General features: G+C 38.5%; 1 protein-coding gene across 6 annotated transcripts in view; it reads left to right on the forward strand.

The window, feature by feature from the left end:
• Positions 1 to 23762, forward strand: part of KIAA0586 (KIAA0586 ortholog) — a 127045-nt gene that overhangs the window by 99012 nt on the left and 4271 nt on the right. For all 6 annotated transcript variants that reach the window (XM_023726241.1, XM_023726240.1, XM_023726242.1 and 3 more), the window contains one exon: positions 20036 to 20101. In XM_023726241.1, the coding sequence (XP_023582009.1) occupies positions 20036 to 20101 (66 nt within the window). The remainder of the gene's footprint in view (positions 1 to 20035; positions 20102 to 23762) is intronic.

A 23762-nucleotide genomic window follows, 5' to 3' on the forward strand; every position in this document is an offset into this window, starting at 1 on the left:
TTTTTTTTTTTTGTAGTGTTGACGGTTTCTTTGTTCCGCTTAATTTTCTGTGCTGAGTTCTTTTTGTTTATGTATTTTCTTTTCATCTCTTTCATTATTGTTGATTTTGTGATGAGTCTTTATGTTTTTCTTCTCTTTTATTTTGATGGGTAGGTTTGTTAGCTTCCTTTGTGGTTACCTTGAATTTTATTTTTCTAAGTTTAAACTAGTCTTCTGTTTCCTGATATCGCCTTGTCTTCTTCTCCATTTGGAAATTCTATGACTTCACCATTTATTCCCTCTTTTTTGTTTTGACATTATAGTCATTTACATATTGACATCTCTGGTTCCCTATTTTCAGTCTTGTAGCTTTGTTTTGTTTTTTTCAGCTCCCTATCTGTGTGGGTATCTGGTTGATCTGTCCTGTGTCCTAGTTTTGGATTGATGTCTGATGTTGTTGGTTCTCTAACCAGAGGACTGCCTTTAATATTTCTTATAATTTTGGTCTGGTTTTTACAAATTCCCTTAATTTCTGTTTATCTGGAAATGACCTAATTTCACCATCATATTTGAGAGACAGTTTTGCTGGATATATAATTCTTGGCTGGCAGTTTTTTCCCCCTCAAGGCTTCATATATGTCATCCCATTTCCTTCTTGCCTGCATGTTTTCTGCTGAGTAATCAGAGCTTAGTCTTATTCGTTCTCCTTTGTAGGTGATTTTTCGTTTATCCCTAGCCACTCTCAGGATTCTTTCTTTGTCTTTGATTTTCACAAGTTTGATTATGATATGTTTTGTTGACTTCCTTTTTGGGTCTATCCTGTATGGGATTCATTGAGCTGCTTGGATAGAATCTTCTCATCTTTCATGATATTGGGGAAGTTTTCTGCCAGCAAGTCTTCAACAATTCAGTCTGTGTTTTCTGTTGTCCCCACCTTTTCTGGTACTCCGATCGTTTGTAGATTTTTCCTGTTAATAGTATCCCACATAATTATTAGGCTTTCTTCATTCTTTTTTCTGATTTTTCCTCAAACAAATTGATGTCACAGAATTTATCTTCAGTCTCACGAATTCTGACTTCCATTGTCTCAACTCTGCTCCTATGACCTTCTATTGAGTTGTCTAATTCTGAAATTTTATTGTTAATCTTTTGGATTTCTAGTTGCTATTTTTATATAGTTTCTAGCAGCCTGTTTATTCTGTCATTTTGTTCTTGTATTGTTTTCCTGAATCCTTCTGTGCTTTGTCTGTGTGTTCCTTGGTTTGGTGTATGTTTTGCTTGATCTCCTTGATCTCTTGGAGAGCTCTATATATTAGTCTTTTGAATTTTTTATCAAGTAATTCCATTATTTTATCTTCCTCTGGAAGATTTTCTGGCTCTTTTTTTGGTCACTTATTGGCGCTGTCTTGTCCTGCTTCTTTATGTGATTTGATATTGACTGTTTCCTCTGAGGCATCAATAAGTTATTGTATTTATTTACTGTATTGTGTTTTTATTTACTACATCCTGTATTTTTGTTTTGTTTTATTTTGATATGTCCAAATAGGCTGGATGTGTCTGCTACTCTGGTTTTCGGCATTGTTGAAGCTCTCACCTCCTGTCTCCAGGTGGTCAGAGCCGCTACTAGGTGTGTGAGCATGGAAGTCTTTTTACTGTTCTTGTAGGGGTGCTGAAGATATAGGCGGCTTTTTTTGGTAAGGTAATGAATCTGTCTTGCTGGTCACCTGGCCATGGGTGCAGGGATTGTTCTTCCTGGTCGTTGGGTTGGGTATTTGTTGTATGTGTGCTCCACCACTTACCATTTTGTTGGGTTGCAAGTACCCAGGTCATCGATCACCAAGTGTGTGGTGCAGAGACTCGCCTACAGTCCTGGGTGGGCAGGGCTGCGTGAGGATGTTTGGAACAGTCGTAGGTCTCTGATTGTAGTGGGGTCATGTGGGGGGCAAGGCAGGGGGCTGTTGGCTGCCCCCGAGTGCCCGGATACAGGACGAGCCCCTGTCCACTAGAGAGCATAGTGCAGCCGGTCTTTGGGTGCCCAGTGCTGTTGGCTGGAGGGATTGGGAGGCACCACTAATTCTCAGGCCCCTGTCATAGGTGGCTAGATGGAGTGGGTGGTACTGCTGGCCCTCAGGCCCCCGATGTGAGTGGGTGAGGCCCCTTCGTAGGAGGCAGAGAGGTGTCAAATGTCACAGGTCTGCAGCTCCCACTTGGCTGCTACAGGTGAAAATAGGCTTTAGGTGGATGCCCTGAAGGTTTTGTCCTAATAAGGGTATGTGGTGTTAGGTCAGCCTGCAAGGCACTGGGGATGAAGGACGCTGCAAGTCCCTGGACCCCCTACACCAGTGGCTGGGTGAAGGAGTGAGTGCCTCTGGACCTGGCTGTGAGTTCCTGGCTTAGGGGTTGTGGCGATGTTGAATGCCAAGGGACTGTCAGAGTAGAGAGGGGCATGGATGAGAAGGGAGTGCTCCATGGCCGTGGAGCTCTGGTGGGGGGAAGGGTTATGGTGCACACACTGTTTTGGGAGCTTGCACTTAGCTTTCACAGGTCTGGTGTCACTCCTGTTTGCTTCTGGAGGTGCATGCAGATTCGCTGCTGCTTGGCTGCACCAGATGGAGGGGGTTTCGGCTTTGGGATGTTGCTGCTTGCCTCAACCTGTGTGCGCTGTGCAGATTCAACTAGCAGGATGCTGGCAGTCCCTTGATCAATAATTCCCCGTTTCCACTGTTTTTGAATTGTCTTTTCTTCCACCTGTCACACAGTCTAATTCTTCAGCTTTGTCTTTGTTGATGAGGATTCCTAGACTGTCATATATATCCAATTCACTTGTTTTTTCAGGTCTTTGTTGTAAGAGGGACAACGCGAATCGTCTTGTCATTCTCCCATCTTGGGCCGTCCCCTACATCTTTATATTTTAATACCAATGAGGTAGATACTTAAATCTTGGAGCAGAAGAACCATCTGCTATTCAACAGACCCAAAGGTCATAATCTTGACCTTTGATAGCATTAGGTCTTCTTACTCCTAGTTCAGTAATATTTCTATACTGCCCTCCTCCAAATAAAATCACCTGCAATTACAAGTTAATGTATTAGAAATGCTATTCTTCTAATCAGCATAATAATCATTTATTTAAAATTTTTAGTGATTTTAGTTTTATATAAGTGAAGTAAAAGTTAGGTAGATTATTTCAACCAGGACAATACTGGATTATTCTACTAACCCAGTTCTACTATTTTTGTTCATATACTGGAAATAAAAGACAAGCTTGATTTTTTTCAATTCAGAATAAATTAGAACAAAGAAGTAATATAGCTGAACCAGTACTGGATTTTTCATTTTTTAGTCTTTAATATAGTGTTTCTCAAACTTTAACAGACACAAGACTCTTCTGGAGCACTTATTTAAAATGCAGATTCCCAGGCTTCACCCTGAGACTTATTGTTTGCCTAAAATGGGGTCTAGGAATCTGCATGTTCAATTAATCCCTCTGGTGATTCTGATGCAGAAGAGGGAGAAACATCCTTTGAGAGACACTGCTTGATAACTGTTGATGTTCTTAGTGACATCTGTAGTTTTCCTGCTGTAGAATGAAAGGCACAACAGCATAGAGCATGTACTCAGGAGCCAGACTGCTTGGGTTCAAATCCTAGCTCTGCTATTAACTAGCTGGTGACCTTGAGCAAGATTCTGGCTATTATTTGTATGACTCCCTTTAGGAAACCTCTCCTTTTTGAATGCTCATGTTGTAGTCAGCCCTCCTTTCACAGACAGGGATTGAATCTGTATTGGTCCTGAGTCTTAAGGATGTTGGTGATAAAATGCTAGAAAGCATACATGTTCTATATAGTTGTTAGAGGGATAAACTGACTTATAACATTTTTTCTTCGTCCTCAGTGAAAATATTTAACATAACTTAATTATAAAGATATATCTTTAAATCTTGAGTTCTTACAAAGTGTGTGCTTCTTGGAGTATGTAGGGAAATTTGTCTTATTCAGGATTCAGCCTAATACTTCTCCTTCCATCCCTAACCGGGCTTGTTTAGGGTAATGGGACAAGGCAGCAGCTATTGTGAGATGGCTAATGCATCAGTTAAATGAAACCACTTTAGTTATATGTTCTTTCTCCCACACGTACTGGCACCTTCATTCACTCAGCCCCTATTTCTGTTGGCTGGTTATTCCTGGAGCCTCATGCCTTGCCTAGCCTATGTAGTTATCCATTTTAGTACTGTCTTGCCACCATCTAAGACTCCCGTATTTCCTTTCTGGATTCCTTCTACTGTCGAAGGTCCCTGATTTTGTTCCCTGTTCATGAAGTCCTGCTGCATGAAGATGCAATTTGTGTACGTAACAGCCTGTTAGAGAACTTCCTGTGGGACTTGAACTGGACTCTTGTCTTTCCTAGTAATTCGTTCATTAATTTCATATTGATCTTAGCTAGCTCCCAAATAGCACCTACTCTAGCCCTTCTCCCCAAATTCCTAATACTAGCTTTATCCCCTCAATTCTCTTTTAATATATGCTTTTACTTTTCTAGGTCTACCCTTTCAGATGTGAACATTTATAGCTACTCTAGTGCCAGCTTCATAAGGTTCTACATTTATCTTCTCATTTTTCTCTTTCGGGTTGAAGAGAGCTGTGCTTTTTCCCTCTTTAAAGGTGATCCATCTACATCCTTGATTCCATCCCTTTTCTCCTCTTGACAGAAGGAGAGGAAGAAAGATGTAGTTCTGAGAGAAGGAAAGGGTAAGTACAGAGAAAGGAAAGGAGGAAATAGAAAGAAGGGAAATGGGGGTAGATGAGGCAGGGGAGGAAAGAGAGAAAAGGGGAGGGGAAAAGAACAAAAAATTAGGGATAAAGCTTGAATGGAAAGAGGGGGAAAGGGAGGCAGGGGAATGAGTGTGGAATAAACAGGATCACTTATATACTGAATGAGGGGATGAGGCTTGATGATTTTTTAGGGTCACTTGTGACCGTACACAGTTCATTATTCTGTTCCTTCCCCGCCCCTAACCCTACACTTAACAGCATCCCATGTCTAAGATTGTATTATTTGCTTTTACTCAAATCCAAGCTGCTTTTTTATTTTTTTGCCCTGTACCTTTCTCAGTGCCTCCACTTAGAATTATCCCTTCTCTTGCCCTCTGAAGGAGCCCTGGTGGCACAGTGGTGAAGCATTCAGCTGCTAACCGAGAGGTCGGCGGTTCAAAACCACTGGCTGCGCTGCAGGAAGGAGATGTGGCAGTCTGCTTTTGTAAAGATTTCAGCCTTGGAAAACCTATGGGGTGGTTCTACTCTTTCCTGTAGGGTCACTATGAGTCAGAATTGACTTGATGGCAACTGGAGTTCTTGCCCTCTGATACCACCTCCCCAACTCACATACAAATTTCTTGGTCCACTCTGGTGTCCTTGAAGGGTGTATACCATTTGGAATATACTTCTCTTTTAGCCCTTGTAGCATACCTTTTACGGTTATTTTCTTACAGCCTGCCTTCACTAGAGAGTGAATTCCTTAGAGTCAGTGGCCTTGTTTCATTCCTCTCTGGAACACCTGCTCTCTAGCACGGTGCCTTAAATGGTAGGTTCTTAGTAAATGTTTGTTGGATCAAATGTACTATGTAGCCCTTGAGAATCTTGAATTAAAAGAGATTTTTGGTGTAATTTAGTCTATTCTCCTATCTAGTGCAGGGGCCTTGTTAACAGTTTTCATTCTCTTACCTTCCTACCTTCCTTCCTCCATTTGTTTATTAATTCTTGAGTACCTGTTATGTGCCAGGCACTGTTCAAAGCCTTGGGGATACTGTGGTAAACAAAACAGGAGAAATCCCTGCTTTCCCAGAGCTTATATATTCTTGTACAAGACAGATAATAAACAAGTAAACAAATTTACAATTTCAGATAGTGATAAGTGCTATAAGAAAAATAAAGGGCTTACAGAGTAAAGATTAGATCAGGCAAGACTTATCAATGAATATTATATGTAGAGGGAAATTTGATGAGAAGCAGGATATTTGCATGGTCTTAAAGTGTCTCTTCCGATTTTGCTCATTAATTGAAAGGGAAAATAAAAGATAGTACCTTGACTGGGTGATCAAAATTCACATCACACAGAGGGGCAGATAGACATCAGGTGCCTCCAGGTGTGATATCTGAGCAGGACACATCTCCTATACAGTATTCTGTCCAAGAGTGCATGACCTGATGTGGCCATGAGGACATATCAGACAAACTGTTAGGGGAAAATGTTAGCAATAGGTGAAATCTGGGTAAGTGGTGTATGAGTGCTCTTAATACTATTCTTATTCTTGCAACTTTTCTCTAAATTTAAAATTATTTCCAAATAAAAAGTGAAACACTTCTTTTTTTTTAAAGTGTGGATGCAGTTATTTCAAAAATATCTATGCCAGTTTGCATTTCCACCAGTATAAATTTAAAAATCGTAAAAGCAAGGTGGTAAATAGCAAAGGAAGCCAGGTGGGTGGTTTGCTACTTTAGATGATTTGGTTACGGAAGTCTCCTCTGAAGGAGCAATGCTTGCACAGAGAATAAAGTTTAAGGAGGAAGCCTTGCAAGCATCTAGGGAAGAGTGTTTCATACAGAAGGAAAAGGAAGAATGAAGCTTTTGAGGAGGGAATGACCTTATTGTGCCCAAGGCACAGCAGAAAGCCAGCATGGCTGGCAAGAAGTGTTCACGGGTGGCAGTGGTAGGAGATGAGATATGAGATACAGGCAGCAGCCAGATCATGTAGAGCCCTGCAGGCTCTAAGAAAGAATTTAGCTTGTGTTCTGAGTATGATGGAAATCTGTGGAGGGTTTGAGCAGGGAGTGAGAAACTCTAACTTACATTTTTTAAAAGATCCCTCTGGCTTTTAGGTGGAGAGTAGACTATAGGGGAACAATAGTGGAAGCAGGGAGACCAATTGGAAGACTATTGTAGTGTTACAGGTGAGAGGTGATAGTGGCTAGAGCCATGGTGCAGTTGGAAAAGTGGTCAGCTTCAGGCTATATTTTGAACGTATAGCTGATAGAGTTGCTGATGAATGAGTTCATTTCAAAAAATATTAAGTGGATTAGATGTGGTATGTGATGGTAAGTAGAGCCAAGGATTAATTCCTCTTAATTTTTGATCTGAGAGTTACTGCTTGAATGATGGTGTCATTTACTGAGATTAGCAAGACTGAGAGGAAAATCAATAGTTTTGTGTGGGGCATGTAAAGTTTGAGAAGCCTACTAGACATCTGTCTTAGTCATCTAGTGCTGCTATAACAGAAATACAAGTGGATGGCTTTAGCAAAGCTAAGTTTATTCTCTCACAGTCCAGTAGGCTACAAGTCCAAATTCAGGGCTTCAGCTCCAGGGGAACGCTTTCTCCATCGGCTCTGGAGGAAGGTCCATGTCATCAGTTTTCTCTTGGTCTGGGAGTTTCTCTGCGCAGGAACCTCAGGTCCGAAGGACATGCTCTGCTCCCGGCACTGCTTTCTTGGTGGTATGAGGTTCGCACGTGTCTCTGCTCGCTTCTCTCTTTTATATTTCAAAAGAGATTGGATTGAGTCACTTTCTGATCTTGTAGATGTCATCAGTATAACCTCATCATAGTGATAGAGTTTACAACACATAAGGAAATCACATCAGATTATACAATCATACAATACTGGGAATCATGACCCAGTCAAGCCGACAGACATTTTTGGGGGACACAATTCAATCCATGACACGCCACCCTTTGGCCCCAAAAAATTCATGTCCTTGCAACATGCAAAACATATTCATTTCATCATATCACAGCAAAAGTTTTAACTCCAAGTCCAAAATCCAAATATTCCTCTTCATCTGTGAAATCTAGAATACAAGTTATCTGCTTCCAAAGGTACAATGGCAGAACAGGCACAAGCTAGACATTTCCATTACAAAGGGAAAAACTGGAGGGAAAGAGGAGATAACAGGCACCAAGCAAGTCAGCAGAACACATTACATTAGCCCCCAAGGCTTTGAAAATAATCTTCTCTTCTCTGAGACAATTTACGCGATAGCCCTGCCCTCCAGACTCTAGGTATTGGCCACAGTTTCCAAATTCTGAGTGGAGGCCCCTCAGCCCTGGGCTTTACCTCCGCCTTCCAGGCCCACTGGGGTGGCAACTCCGCCCCCTCAGCTTCAGGTGCACCATTCTCCTAGTCCATCGGAGTGACAACTCCACCCTTAGAAACACCGGAGGCCATTACACCACTGTTTGAAACCCTTGAGGTCATGGCCATACCTTTTGAGACGGAGGCAGCTCGGCTTCTTGTGTTCCTTGTCTCTTCAGCTTCTGCTTCCTGTGGCCTCTCGGCCCTCGGGCCTCATGCCCGCATCTGCCGGGCTTGGGCAAGTATTCCAAAACTCGGTAGCTCCACCGTCAAGTGCCCGGAGGCACCCCACTCCACCAGGAAGCCTCCTGCACACAGGCACTCAGCTCTCTCGCTTCATGGGTTGGATCCAGCGCTGTCTAGTGCTGGACTCCTGGTTCTGCTGCTGTTTCTCTGCCACTGCCACTTCTCTGCTACTGCTGGTCCTCTGCTGCTGCTGCACTTCTGTTCATTCACAGTTTCAAAACCGTTTCTACATTTTAGGTATCTGTTAGAGCAGCACCCCACTCTCGGTACCAAATTCTGTCTTGGTCATCTTGTGCTTCTATAACAGAAATACCACAAGTGGATGGCTTTAACAAAGAGAAGTTTATTCTCTCACAGTCCAGTAGGCTGAAAGTTCAAATTCTGGGCTTCAGCTCCAGGGGAACGCTTTCTCCATCGGCTCTGGAGGAAGGTCCATGTCATCAGTCTTCCCTTGGTCTGGGAGCTTCTCTGCACAGGAACCTCAGGTCCAAAGGACGTGCTCTGCTCCCGGCACTGCTTTCTTGGTGGTATGAGGTTCCCATGTGTCTCTGCTCACTTCTCTTTTATATCTCAAAAGAGATTGGATTAAGACACTATCTAATCTTGTAGATGTCATCAGTATAACCTCATCATAGTGATAGAGTTTACAACACATAAGGAGATCACATATAACCTCATCATAGTAATAGAGTTTACAACACATAAGAAAATCACATCAGATTATACAGTCATACAATACTGGGAATCATGACCCAGACAAGCTAACAGACATTTTTGGAGGACACAATTCAGTCCATGACATCCAAGTGGAGAGATCAAGTAGGCAGTTTTCTGTAAGAATAGAGCTCAAAAAAGAGGTTAGGGCTAGAGATAAATTTGAGAGTTGTTAGTGTAGATGGTATTTAAAGCTGTGGGTTTGGATAAGATCACCTAAGGACTGAGTACAGACAGGGAAGAGAAGCATCCCAGGTTTAAGGTCTCAGACAGCTCCAAAATGTAAAGAAGAAGAGAGGGAGCCAGCAAAAGGAACATTAGACCTGACAGATGATCATCCCACAGTATTAGGGAACACACTACTTTGCTCTACATTTTATGGCTAGAAAGCTGTAATTATTCCTTTTGAGTTAGTATTTGTCACTTCATAACTTCTTATATATTGGCTTTAGTTCTGTCCTATTGGAATTAGAAACAAGTTTTTCAATGGGATGAGGTTTTAACTATTTGATGACAGCAATCATAACTCACAGTCTGCATGTTACTTTCCCTTTACTATTCCTGATATACAGGCTGTTTACTACCTTGATCATACTCTAAATAGTTAATATGTCTTGCACAGAGTTACACTAGGACAGAATACAATCATTACCAAGGATGGTAGATCTGTTTCTTCCCCCAAACCCACAATGATGATACTAACATTTGTCAAATACAGCTTACAAAGAATTCTCTCCTAGCTTTCATTCTCACAACAAACTTCTAAGTATGTAAAGGTGTTTTTATTGTTGTTATTTGTATTGTACAGATGAGGAAACTGAAGCTCTGAGAGGTTGAATAACCTCACTAAATGCTCTTTGATTGTCTCAGCATTCATAGTTGTTAAAAACTTCTGTCTGATACTGGAGTTTTCAGTGTTCAAATAAAACTGGCCAAGATTTTTTTCAGCAACCTGATATCAGGCTAAGTTTCCTGCATTCTGTAGTTGTACAGTTGATTTTCTAAGCATAATATTTTTCAACCTTAATGATACTCTGATAAGTTTCTCAACTGGTCTTACTATTTTCATTTTTACTTCCTTCTTGTCTGTGATCTACCCAGAGCGTGTAGAGCAGTATACAGGGAGAAAATAGCTATGGCTGGAAATACTTATGACTGCATAAACCTATGCCAAATTGTTACTCCACTCCTGTTTCTTTGGTTTATTTCCAGAATTATCTTGCATGGAATGAAGCTCTAATGGAACAGGAAAGATGTCTTTACATGTTTGACCTCAGTTTGTAGGGTGGAAAGAATCTGTGAAAATAATCTGGGCAGTGCAGCAAATGCAAATTGGGAAGCCTGAGTTTTGTCACATGTTCCACCAGAGATTTTTCACAATTCCATAGATAAATGTCTTCTCTTTTCAGAAATATAATTATTAATTTTTTAAAATTATATAAGCACAAAACAACTAACACGATCATTTAATTATAAAATATTTTCAAATACGTGCATAAAAATGCTGTGTAAGTACGTCTCATTTTTCCAGAGTTTCCCTGATGGGCTTCTTACCCATCACCTAAGAATGGTGATTACAAATTTAAGGTTTTCTTTGGTGTGTTTTATAATTGGTAGTAATTGCAGAGGCCCAAGCTGCACCGGGGTTTCCAGTAGAAGAAATGCAATTACCTGTGAATTATTTAAGCTAGAATGCTTATTTACTGTCAGTTAAACTAGTAAACAAATTACTTTGTTGTGGAATATATATCTACAAAAGTCTTTAAGTAAAATGTTATTGCCAAAAAGAATCTTAAAATCTCATTTTGACTCTATTATACTTGTCAACTCAGAATCAACCGGCAGCTTTTTGTGTGGTGAGCCTTACACAGTAAGGTTATGGGGAATGCTGGCCCTTTTCCTCTATGAATATAATTGCAATAATACTGTCCCATCTAATGAAGTGAGAAAAATCTTTTAGATCAGAAATGTAGTTCTACTGAGTGCCTTGTGATTATTGCCTGTAGTGTCATTCTGCCTACATTAAAACAATTCAGACTTAGGAAGTCCTGGAAATATTATGTTCGATATTTTCTCATTACCATGTCAGCATGATTAGTCTTTTTCTAAATTTGCCAGTTTCCTGAAATAGCTCAGCCTGTGTTCACAGCACTTTACAGGAAGCAGCACAAAATTAGTTTCTATGTCCCCATATATTTCTCTTGGTTTCACCAAAATATATATTGTATAAATGAAATATTTGTCTTTGGCATAAAGGCCTATACACCAAACTGCAATTAATGAGTATAAGAATTGGAAATCAAAACTTTGTTTAGTCTGAGGAAAAACAGTTCTTTAAACTGTAACCACATGGCTGTTTCTTGTTTGCATCAACTCTGGGTAACTGTTATTGTCTTCTGTGAATTCTCTGGGGCGGGGACCTGACTTTGTTGAATGAGCCAATTGTTTTCCTTTGTGTTGCCCATCTAGTAAGTTCCCATCTGGTTTGTATCAGACTGTTTTCACAGCCAACAACTGCTGCCTTTTCTATATCCTGACACTTTAGGGCCCCACGCTATCAAAGCACTGCTGCGATGGCCTTGCTGGCAAGGCCTATACAGCTGTGCCTTACAGCTTGGAACTATTACCCAGAGTAATGGTAACTTAGAACTTGGACTGGCTCTTATTCCCATTGGTGTCGTGTGTACAGTGAGCAGAAATCCACCCTCCCCCCACCCTCGCCTGCCCCCGAGACTTACTGTTCAACAGAAAAGCTTTAAAGCTCTTATTTTAGGATATGGAATGGCGTTCTTATTTTCTAGTGGCTTCCTGCATTTGAAAGCTCATTTTTCATTCTTCCACTCTTTTTCAAAAGTTACTAGGTCAGGCCCTGGGGAAGTGAACTGGTCACTATGTCACATTTAATTTTTCTTTCCAAACTTAGTTAGAATGGCCAGATATGGCAAAACCCATGGTGAAGGCTACACAGAGAATACAATGTATTTTTAGTTGTAGTCACAAGCTGTAATTTGAAAGAAATTTTCATATAAGATATGCAGCTCAGAAAATATATTCTCTGTGTGTACATTATAGAGGCACTTAGGTTCAAACTGCTTAGTAAATATTAGGGAGTTACTTTTGCCTTCAGCTTTGTAGGTTGTCAAATGTCATTTCCAAGAATGTTATAATAGTGACCTTCTCTAGCCATCTGTGGGTCTGGTGTAATATAGTTGAATTAGAATCACAGGAGTTATAGTCGAGTAAGAGTTAAAGCTGAGTTTAAGATAGTTATGAAGTCATTGCATTATAGATATAAACTACAACAGTAAATTTTTTTGTACCTGAAATAAGGAATTTAAGTGTGCTTTTACAGAACATGTTAATATTTTAGAAACGCTTTTAAGATTAGTTAAAATGAGATTAGAGTTTGTGCTTTTCATTTAAATTGAGTGGATAATTGTCATAGAGCATCAAGTATCCTACATAGTATGTCATGTGAGGGTCAGACTAGAGTAACAGCAACAAAAACTCATTTTCTGCTTCTGAATAATTTCAGCTTGTTGACATTCCAAGGTTTTAAGAAAGGAAATAGAAGGAATTCATCTTTGTAGTCAGTAATATGGCCTGTGCCTCAGCAGTAACTTCACTTGTTTTTAAAGGCTACCTAGTAAGGTTAGTAATATGATTATTTCAATCACTGGAAAACAGCTCAAAACTATAAAGGAATCATTTTTTAGTCGCTGAGCTAACTTGGTGTTTTTAAAATTTTTCTTATTTTAACTCTACAGAATAATAATATACACAGAGAAAAACACACATATCATAAGTGTACAACTCAAAGCATTTTCACAAACTGAGCACACTTGTGCAACCAGTACCCAGCTAAAAAGACAGAACATTGCCAGCACCCCAGAAGAATGCTGAGGAACACCTCATGTTCCCTTCAGTCACTACCTCTACACCCTCCCAAAGAAAAACCACTAATCTGAGCATAGATTAGTTTTCCTGTTTTTGTACTTTATGTAAATGAAACCAGACAGACAAGGCAAACCTATTAGAATTTATAAGATGCTTTTAGTTTTCAAACCATTATGGCATGCTTTTATAAAGAATTATCTGAGAGGAATTTATTTTAGTAGTTGTCTCACAGGCTGTTTAACCAACAGGAAGTGCATTGTAGATAAAGTTGTCTACCAAAACATATTCTCTCAGTTCTCAACCAAATTTTAATGCTGGAATTCCCTCTAGGCATTCCTGTTCCTAAAAGGCAGGTACTCTCTCTGTCATGTACCACACAGCAATACATTGAAGCACTTAAATGCTTTTTAATGAGCTTTAGTAATTAAATGTACATCATTCTTCAAATAAATCATGGTCTGCATTCAGGATAGGTAGGCCATCTATTGTGTGTATTAACTATCAGCTTCTTTGCAGTTGTATATAAGCTTTTATGCTGCCAAGATAACTATTTCTGAAAATGCTATTATTTGAGAGTTGGTATACTTATCAGATATACAGCTATGGAGTAACTTAATTTGAAGGATCTGGCCAGATTTTTTGTTTAAAAAGTGTTAATTTTTTTAAAACATATTTTTAAATATCCTAATATTCCTTTTTCTTTCTTTTAGTGACTCAGTTAAATTATTGTAGAAGATCCAGATACCCTGAATATTACTAATTTTAGATTTCTCTTTAGTAAATTTTGTTTGAAATTCTGGACAACATCCATTTAAAAATTCATGTTTTGTTTTGTGGTTAGATTTGAGGACTTTCATTTCTATATCCTTGTTTTGCAGTTAACAGCCCTATGTTACTGTACCAAACCCATTGCCGTCGAGTCGATTCCAACTCAGGGTGACCCCATGTGTGACAGAGTAGAACTGCTCCATAGGATTTTCTTGGCTGTAATGTTTATGGAATTAGATCCCCAGGGCTTTCTTCTGCGGTGCCACTGGGTGGGTTCAAACCACCAACTTTTAGGTTAATAGTCATGCGTAAACCGTCTGTGCCACCCAGGGACCTATAGTACTACACAGTTTTACTTAAAAATCCATTAGGAATTTGTTTAAAACAATAATATGAAGACTTAAAGATTTAAATATTGCTATACCAGTGATTTTTACTAAAGATAGCATTAATGAGCCAGAAAATAAACTTTCAGACCAAAAATAATTTTTTTAAAAAATATAAGAGTACAAACATTGTAAAGCCCAGGTTCCTATCCTTTTAAATACCAATCTTTTGAAAAGCTCATCCACTTACTACATCATGGTTTACATTCAGATTGGCGTCATAGAGCTACAAGATTTTATGTGATTTGTTTAAAATAAAATGCTAAAGTATTGAAATAAGGAGAATGTTTGGAAGAAACATTGTGTGTGAGTGATACAATCCCAGTATCCCCTCTATTCCCTCATTTAAAGCATTTTCACCCACATTTCCACTTTTCCAGGCTTGGATTCTATTTCCAAATCTAAGACTACCTGTTTTTTATGTTGTGGTATCTTTAAATACTTTAATAAAAGTAAACAAGTCTGTTTTGTGTGTGTCAAAGGTAACAGGCTAAATTCATGGGTGACTGATGGCTCAATTTTTAGTCAGTGTTATCCAGTCAGAATTTCTATAGAAAAGTTAATAGAAATCTATAGATCAAATAATTAGAAATTTTCTCCTCTCATTCTTTGACTTAAAATACCAGAGAGTATGATGTTTCTTGATTTGAACAACAAGAGGAGGGAACATAAGAATCTACAAACTTGATAGATAAGCAGTCTTCAAACTGTTTTGACCTGGTTATAGGTTTTGTTTACTATCTTAATCTTTAATTGCAAAGCTTAATACTCAACTTTCAGTAAACTCGCATCAACCAAAAAGTGAGAACTTAAGGACTCAGCTGTTAACCAAAAGGTCAGTGGTCCTCACCCACAGCCACTCCGCAAGAGAAAGATGTGGCAATATGCTTCCATAAAGATTACAGCCTAGGAAACCACATGGGGCAATTCTACTCTGTCCTATAGAATGCTGTGAGTTGGAATCGACTCAGTGACAACGGGTTACTTGTTACAAGAATAAATTACAAATAGTCAACTCTGATATTGAGATCAGGGACGAATTATCGAACAGGCAAGGTAAGCACGGTGCTTACCTTGCTTACCAGATCATCTGTACTGAACAATTTCACTAGTTTAATAACTAAGCATAAGTAAGCCCTTGCTTACCTTGCTTACCGAATCATCTGCCCCATCAGGGATTGTAAATTTGAAAAGAGGCTTTGATTCTGTAGGAAGGTACTGTGGGGTTGGACGAGAGACAGATGCCAGCCATACCAGAGGCAGAATTTTTAATGTGTTGAAAAAATGTGAAATTGTTCAGATGACCTGGTAAGCACCGTGCTTACCTTGCCTATTGGATAATCCCCACCTCCCCCCCCACCCGCCCCGGCACCCCGACTGAGATAGTGGCTGTTTTACTGTTGTAAGAAATCATTGCAGAACTCAAGATTCTCCCCCAGCTTTAGCTGAGAAGAGCTTTTTTTATGTTTATAATAACTACATCAATAATATATAATAGCTACCATTTATGTATACTTCCTATATGTGATGTGGAAACCTGGAGTGGTTAAGACCTACAGCTGCTAACCAAAAGGTCGGCACTTCGAATCCACCAGGTGCTCCTTGGAAACTGTATATGGGGCAGTTCTGCTCTGTCCTATACAGTCGCTATGAGTCGGAATCAACTCGACGGCAACAGGTTTGGTTTGGGGTTTTTATATGTGATGTACTCTGCTAAGTACTTGACATGGATTATCTTGTTTAATCCTTAATCAGACCAGTTAGGTAGGCAACATTATTCTCATTTTACACTTGGGGAACCTGAGGCTCAGAGAGGTTACATATCTTGCCCAAAGTCACACAGCTGATGGAGCTGAGAGGCAAACCCAGGTTCAACTCTGAAAGCAAAGGCTATGCTCTTAAACATTATATTTTTTCAGTAATAATAATAGGCAGAACTGATTATTTGTGGTTGTTCTTACAGTTCTCAGTATTTGAAGACACATCCTAGAAGAGTATGAAAAAATTGGGAGGTGGGGAAAGAACCATTTGATATGGGTTTTAGTTGATGATACTGATTTGTATCATTGATTTCTTTGTCAGTTAACCCATCTGAGCCTTAATTTTCTTATTTATAAGGATAAGATGATCTCTAAGATCCTTTTTAGTTCTTCTGCTGTAATATATGATCAGTATATTTTTCTTTTTATTTAAAACAAAAAAGTTTCCCTGTCAAAAAATAGTTTTAAAAGATTTTTTATCAATTAGGGAAAGTTACAAAATAATCGTAGCTAATAAAACTACCATTTATTGAGTGCCTATTCTGGGCCAGGTATTGCCCTAAGTTGTTTATATATATATATTCTCTGTTAATTATCATAAGAACCCTGTGAAGCAGAAGAGGAAATTGAGACACAGGGGATGAAGGCATTTCTCCTAGGCCCCACAGCTATAAGGGCAGGTGCTGCAATTTGCATTCAGGCAGCCTAGCTTCCCAGAGCACAACTTTAAAGCTGTCTCTCTAATATAAAATGGTGGTTGTCATTTACTTGCAGACTTTATTTTTCTTACATTCCACACTATAGAGTGAATAGGAAAAAAGTGGGTGTTTCTTCTAGAAAATAATCCATAAAAGATCACAGGGAGTATCCAGTTGACCCAAAGGTCTCAGAAACATCAATCAGCTGGATATTTCTTGAGCAAGTGAATTAGGCATCTTAGGGAAAATGAAGATGGATAATTGGAAGAAAACCATTGTTTCTTGTTCTTTAAGAAAATGCATCATTGCAATAATTTTACTTCACCTTATGAAGTGGCTTATTGAAGTCACATCTTAAAAATAATAACATATTTTGTATGTTATTTCACTTCAGAAGTTATTACTAATAATGTAGCTTTGGTGGCAGAGGCATAACTAGGGTATGGCAGGTATTGCACTGGTCCTGGGTGCGTGACGCCACTGAGCAGTTTCTATTAACCCAGTATGACCAGCGGCTTATCTACAGAAAATGGTGCCTATGGCAAGCATTGCAATTGCACCCCTGTCCAAACATCTGACACCCCTCTTTTAGATAATTTTACCATAATACCAGCTCAAAATACAAGTCAAGCTCGTAGATCTTTTAATTAACACATTACTATGCTTGAGGAAGGCCATACCTGGTTAACAGAAACTGCTTAGTGGTGTGCCAGTACAATACCCTAGATATGCCACTGTTTGGTGGATATAAAGATATGACTGAAAGTATGCTTTGGTTTGAAGTATTAACTGTCGTTCTTTGAGTTAAAACTCATTTTTTTAATAAAGCAGAAATAAGCTGTTGCTTTTGAAAGTTTCATAAAAAAATGTTTTATTAAGCAAAGAGTATTAGAGAAGTGCTTCTTTTTTTGTTTTGCAAAGAAAACAGACTGTATAAAATTCACATGTAGGTTTGTTATTAATTTGAGGGTGTTTCACTGTAGCAGTGACTCCCTTTGGGAGATACACCTCCACTGGAGGGTAGCCCTGTTAGAATAGAAGGGAGCCCTTGTTAGTTTGAAAACGCCCAAAAGTGATTCAGACTTCTCCCCACCCCAACCTTCTGTTGAGAATCACTGATTTAAAAAAGATTTCATAGCTCCTTTCTCCAAAGCTATCCAGGTACAATATATATATCACCTTAAGGACAACTAAAAAGAAGGCAATAGAACAAGAAGAACCAAAAAAAAAAACCAAACCTGTTGCCATTGAGTCAATTCAGACTCATAGCGACCCTATAGGACAGAGTAGAACTGCACCACAGGGTTCCAAGGAGCGGCTGGTGGATTCAAACTGCTGGTGCTTTAGGTTAGCAGCCGTAGCTCTTAACCACTGCACCACCAGGCCTCCAGAACAAGAGGAAAAAAATAAAAATGACCAAGAATGGAGAGAGAATTCGAGTTGGACAGATAGAAACATTGGTAGATAGCAGTGGTATGATACTGAAAGTCAGAGAGCTCAATTAGTTCTTGCCCTTTAAAATCCCTCATATTTTAGGTGGAGCAGAAGTGTTAATTGGAAGATTTGCTCACTTCTGCCAGTCCTCGCTGTGTTAGTTTTGTCTTTCCAATTAAAGAGGATGGAGACAATATTTTATTCTTCTTTTCAGTCTTCACAACACCTAACATAATAATGCTGGGCACAGAGAAGGTACTTAAAATTTTTTTTGTTATGATTGAGCCCTAACTAAACCTAAGGTAGATTTTCTTTTCTTAGTTTCTAGCCAGCTTTATTAGGATGGAAGGGGGTGATGTAGCTTATCTCTTACCATAACACAACAGAGAAGTTCCAGACAAGCATTTCAGAAAAGACTATCACTTAATTTTGCTTGACAAACAAATGGTTCATCAATGGACTGATATTTTTGTTTCTACATTTGTACTATGTGTGCTTGATGGAATCTGAAAGAGTATCTCTAATAAGCAGGAGTGACCAAGCAGTAACTTCTCTCTCTGTAACTCTGGAAAAGTTAGAGGCAGAGGAAGTGAGCATAGCATGCAATAGTTAACATCACAGTAAGCACTTTTAAACAGTGCAAACAGTGATACATTCGACTACTAGGCAAAAGGCTGGGGGTTAGAACCCACCCAGAGGCACCTGGGAAGACATGCCTTGTATGTCAATGCTTTCAGCCTTGAAAACCTGATGGAGCAGTTCTACTCTGTCACACATGGAGTCACCCACCAAGAGCTGGAATCTGTTCAACAACAACCACCACTTTTAAAGCATTTAAAGATTTTTTTTGAAACTCTATCAAAGTCAAATGTTCAATTTTGGTCTGTCTGCAGATTATCAAGCATACAAGTAACTTGTATTTGTCCATGATCTTATCCTTATAAATACATTTTCTTCTAAAACTATTGTCTTTAAGCTTTAATTTTTTTTCTGTTAATCTGTCTTGTGTTTTATTTTTAACATACTTTACAATTTTTAACATTTTCAGCAGTATAATTAGAATAGTTTGGCATTAATATTTGTCAACAGTGAAAATATATTGCAGTTTAATGAACTATGTAATGCTTATAGTTTTGTTTATTTAAATAGTTTCTACTTCTTCTAAATTCCACCTGAAATGTTTTTGAAATAAATGAAGGTTGAGGAGTGACTATTTTTTATTTTAGAGAAACACATAAAAGAAATACTGATTATACCATATTATAATTTTTTCTATATCATTTTGCCCCAAGAATTTGTTTAAAACAACAGCTATTGGCAGTTACTGATTTCAGAGCACTCAGTATAGGTTCCCAGCATGCCATCAACATGGAACAAATTTCCTTGGCACCCAGACCATCTCATGGGCTTGAGAACTACATGTGCTGCAAGTTTCTCTCTTTAGTTGTTTAACCATTCTGTGCTTCATAATTCTCTAACCATAAAAAGGTTTTCTCCTATTCACTTTAAGTTAAAATTTGGCTTTAGTTTAGTAGTGTATTGGAACTCGGACTCTGTGTTCCCTGACAACTTGATTGGTTGTTTCAGATAGATTGTGTTGGGCAGTATGCCCACAGGCTGACCTAGGGAGAAGGAGATTCAAAACTTCTTTTTGTAATGATTAAATCCTTAAGCGAGAAAATCTGTGAAAACTTTTAACCTTGGAAGAAAATGGTCCGTGAGTTTTTTTAGTTAGTACAAATAGCTTATTCTCTCATGATCCTTTGCTTCCCCCTTTCCCTCATGTTTGATGTATAGAGATAGTCCATTGGGTAAACTATTTTTCTGTTGACAGTGATTAAAATTCAGCTGTTTAATTTCCATCTTTACATTAAGGCCACTAGATCAGGCTTCTGTTTACCTAGTTTTATGGAGTAACTGGAAGTGTATTTGGTTTGTAGTTTTGTTTTGTTTTTGATGAATAGGAATGAATCATGATTATTTCTATGCTTAACTGATTTTCTTGTGAATTTTTTTTTTTAAATGTAGCTTTACCAGGTGATACGGATCAGATACAAATTGAGCCCAATCTATACCTTGCATCTGTATTTACAGGTAATTTTTTTATTTTAAAAATTCTTGAAGCTGGAACTGTTCAGATTTTTTCATTTCCTTGTCATTTCTTTCTCTCATAATAATCAGCATAGTACAGAGACTAATTCAATTTTTTTATTCTTCTAAAATATCTATACACTCACCCCAGGTACAGAACTCCCTTTGTGCATGAAATTAAACTCTCCAAAAGGCATAAGTTAGGGGACAGAAAAAAAAATCTATCATTTTCCTTTGGAAAGTTTATAAAATGTTGAATTAAAAGGCTGCAGGTGTGGTATTCAGAACACTGCGGATAGTACTTGAGATAATTCCATCTGGGGGAGGTTATTTGTTGGGACAGGACAGTGTTTAAACTTTGAAGTCAGTTTTAAACAAAGTGAAGCAGCTGGAATCTGGCGTAAGAAGAAACAAATCTTTCACATTAGCTATTGCTTTTTAAAGGAAAAAGAATTGGAGTTGTTTTTACAGGTGCTGGTATATTTATAGGAGCCCTGGTGATGCAGTGGTTAAAGCGCTCAGCTGCTAACCAAAAGGTCAGCGGTTCAAACCCACCAGCCGTTCCACAGGAGAAAGATGTGGCAGTCTACTTTCGTAAAGACTACAGCCTTGGAAACCCTATGGGGCAGTTCTCCTCCGTGCTGTAGGGTCACTATGAGTCGGAATCAGCTCGACAGCAGTAGGTTTGGTTGGGTTGGGTTGGTACATTTATTCTTTCTATAAGAACTGCCTCGTTTTTATCTTAAATTATAAATTTTAAAACAAACATTTATCAACTCATTTTAAAAAATAGCAATAGTAAATTTAAAAAATGTAACAGGATTTATATGTCTAAAACGTTTTGGGATGAGACTATTTTAAATCACCCTTTTAAACATGAAAGTAACGAAAGAAATATTTAATAGTGACTAATTCTGGAAAGCAAAGTCAAATAAAATATTATATACTATCCTTAACATCAAATGAGCAGGCACCTTCTTCATCGAGACTTGTACTATTCTCAAGCACTGAAGATACAATGTTGCAAAATCTGCAGGGCTGGGTTAAGTATGTGAGCAGAATTGACTACAGCACCATAGCTTAGCAGCTGCTTACACATGGAATTGATGCAAGACTAGATGAGCCCAGGGTAGACAGGAAAAATGCTTCAAGAACTCAATAAAACACAGCTGAAATTCTGCAACATTTTCAGAGGCAGCTGGGAAGCAACTGCATTGCTGGAACTCAGGGCTGTTTTTAAAGACAGGATCTGGTCAGCATGAATCTAAGCAAGCTGTTAGCCATCAGGAACCACCGACTCTCTAGGTAGAAATCAGTTTGGTTCAGCATTAATTCCAATGCCCGCTCCGTTCCCAGAATTATGCCACAGCTTTGTTGGATACAGAGGTAAATAAGACACAGTTGCTGTCTTAACAGGAGCCCTGCTGGCGCAGTGGCTAAGCGCTCAGCTGCTAACCGAAAGGTTGGTGGTTCAAACCCACCAGCTGCTTTGCTCCATGGGAGAAAGATATGGCGACCTGCTTCCTTAAAGATTATAGTCTTATAAACCCTATGGGGCGATTCTACTCTGTCCTGTAGGGTCACTATGAGTCAGAATCGACTCAGTGGCAGTGGGTTAGGGTTTTTTTTTGGCTGTCTTAGCAGAGCATATATTTAATGGGAACAACAGACCCCCAAGCAAACAATAATAATACAAAATGATAAGTGCTGCTAGAAATGTGGATGTGTAAAAAGCTTGAGTGCACAGATGAGGAAGAAATTAATTTTGTCAGTGAAGATTATTAGCAAGAAGGCCTGAGAGAAGGTGACATTTGAGCTAAGCCTAAAACATTACAACAGTGATCATTTATGTAAGGTTGCCTAATGGGTGTATACTCTCTGTTGAGACAGTCTCAGGTTAATTTTTAGCCATTGCATTGTTCGCCTATGTTCATAGTGACAGCCTAGTTATAGATGTTGCATAAAGAATTTTGTTTAATATGGTTAATAGTATGAAAAAATTTATGTATACATATCATGAAGATGTAGGACTCCAGGCCACTTGGCTCAATTGGTTAGTATTGTGCTGATGAAGCCAAAGTTGTATGTTCTCTGCTCTCTTGATCTAAAGAAAAACTCACAACTAGAACTCCTGTTCCTGGCCACTGGTTTAACAGAAACATGCCCTTGGTCACAGGTACTTACTGTGTTCCCACTGTACTAGTTACTGGGAAGACAAAGACTGTAAGTCCTAATCTAAGCTCTTAGGGAATATATTGTCCAGTAGAAGAGACAGACACATGAACGAGTAATTACAGTGCAATTTGTAAGTGCTGGAGTAGAGTTGCTTTAGGAGAATAAGGTGTTCACAATTTACATAAGAGGAACTCCTCATATTTCACCACTGCTGCAGGTTAATTCAGAGAATGTGATTCACTTGCACATGGGCCTGGACTAAGTCAATGATTCTTAAATATTTGGGAGCCACAAACCCTTTTAAGACACTGATAGCTATGACTGCCTGCCTCCCTCCAAAACTAACATTTACAAAAATAATCTGCATAAAGTTTCAGAGTATTCACTGATCGCCAGTGCCCACTCATACATTCCAGGTTAGGATCCTTCATGTACTTAATAAAGATTATTAGATTTGACCCTTTTTCATTTTATTTTTAAATGCACAATTTATTTTAAAAAAATCTTTTTTCCGTAGAAAAATCCAAATTCAGGCAATTAGAAGTTGTCCCACTCTCTATTCATCATCTTATAGACTAACACCATAAAATTCATCTAATGGCTTATGCCGCATTGCAGTTAAGTTAGTCAGAATGAGGAGTTTGAGATGTTGTGTGCCTCTGTGGAACTACCAAGGAAACTTTTGCATTTCTCTTCTTGTCTCGTGTTGTTTTAGGAGACAATGCTTTGTTTGGATTCCTCTTAGTTTGCAAATAACAGATAAATAATGGGTTACCATGTGTTTTAGGATTAGAGTTAGATTCTAAAACTTGCTGATTAAATGGATTATCTAAACCTGAAAAGCTTTTAGAAAGCTATGCTATGTATATTTTAAAAAGACACTTCTTAAATGGACAATAAAAATCCTATCTCATTACCTGTATTACTTAGAATAAATTAGTTTAAACTTTTCTATTTCTTAGTCTTATAAATCCAACATCAAAGAACAGAAAACATAACAAAATTTCTTCATGAATTTTAACTCTTTTAAAAACACAAAATTGCAATTTCAGATGTCTGAAAGTATATTAAAATATGTCTTAGGAAGCTTCAAATGCATGGTTTAATTCTGTGGGATCCCCAGCTTCAAATATATGCTAAGTTAAATGACATCATACTGTAAACCCATGGAATCAAGAAATAATCTTTTTTTTTTTTTAAACCTGAAAACAGCTGTTGAAACAATGACATCATAGAGTAACAACATGACTGTGGAAATATAAAAGTCAAACTTTAAAAGCATCAAACGACATTTAATATAGGTGGAAGAGTTATGCTTGTTTTAATGGTGATTTATTAAGATATGTCTTGTCTCAGTCATCTAGTGCTGCTCTAACAGAAATACCACAAGTGGATGGTTTTAACAAAGAGAAGTTTATTCTCTCACAGTCCAGTAGGCTACAAGTCCAAATTCAGGGCATCAGCTCCAAGAGAAGGCTTTCTCTCTCTG

This window comes from Trichechus manatus, unplaced genomic scaffold (assembly GCF_000243295.1).
Source record: "Trichechus manatus latirostris isolate Lorelei unplaced genomic scaffold, TriManLat1.0 scaffold00010, whole genome shotgun sequence".
Lineage (NCBI taxonomy): Eukaryota > Metazoa > Chordata > Mammalia > Sirenia > Trichechidae > Trichechus > Trichechus manatus.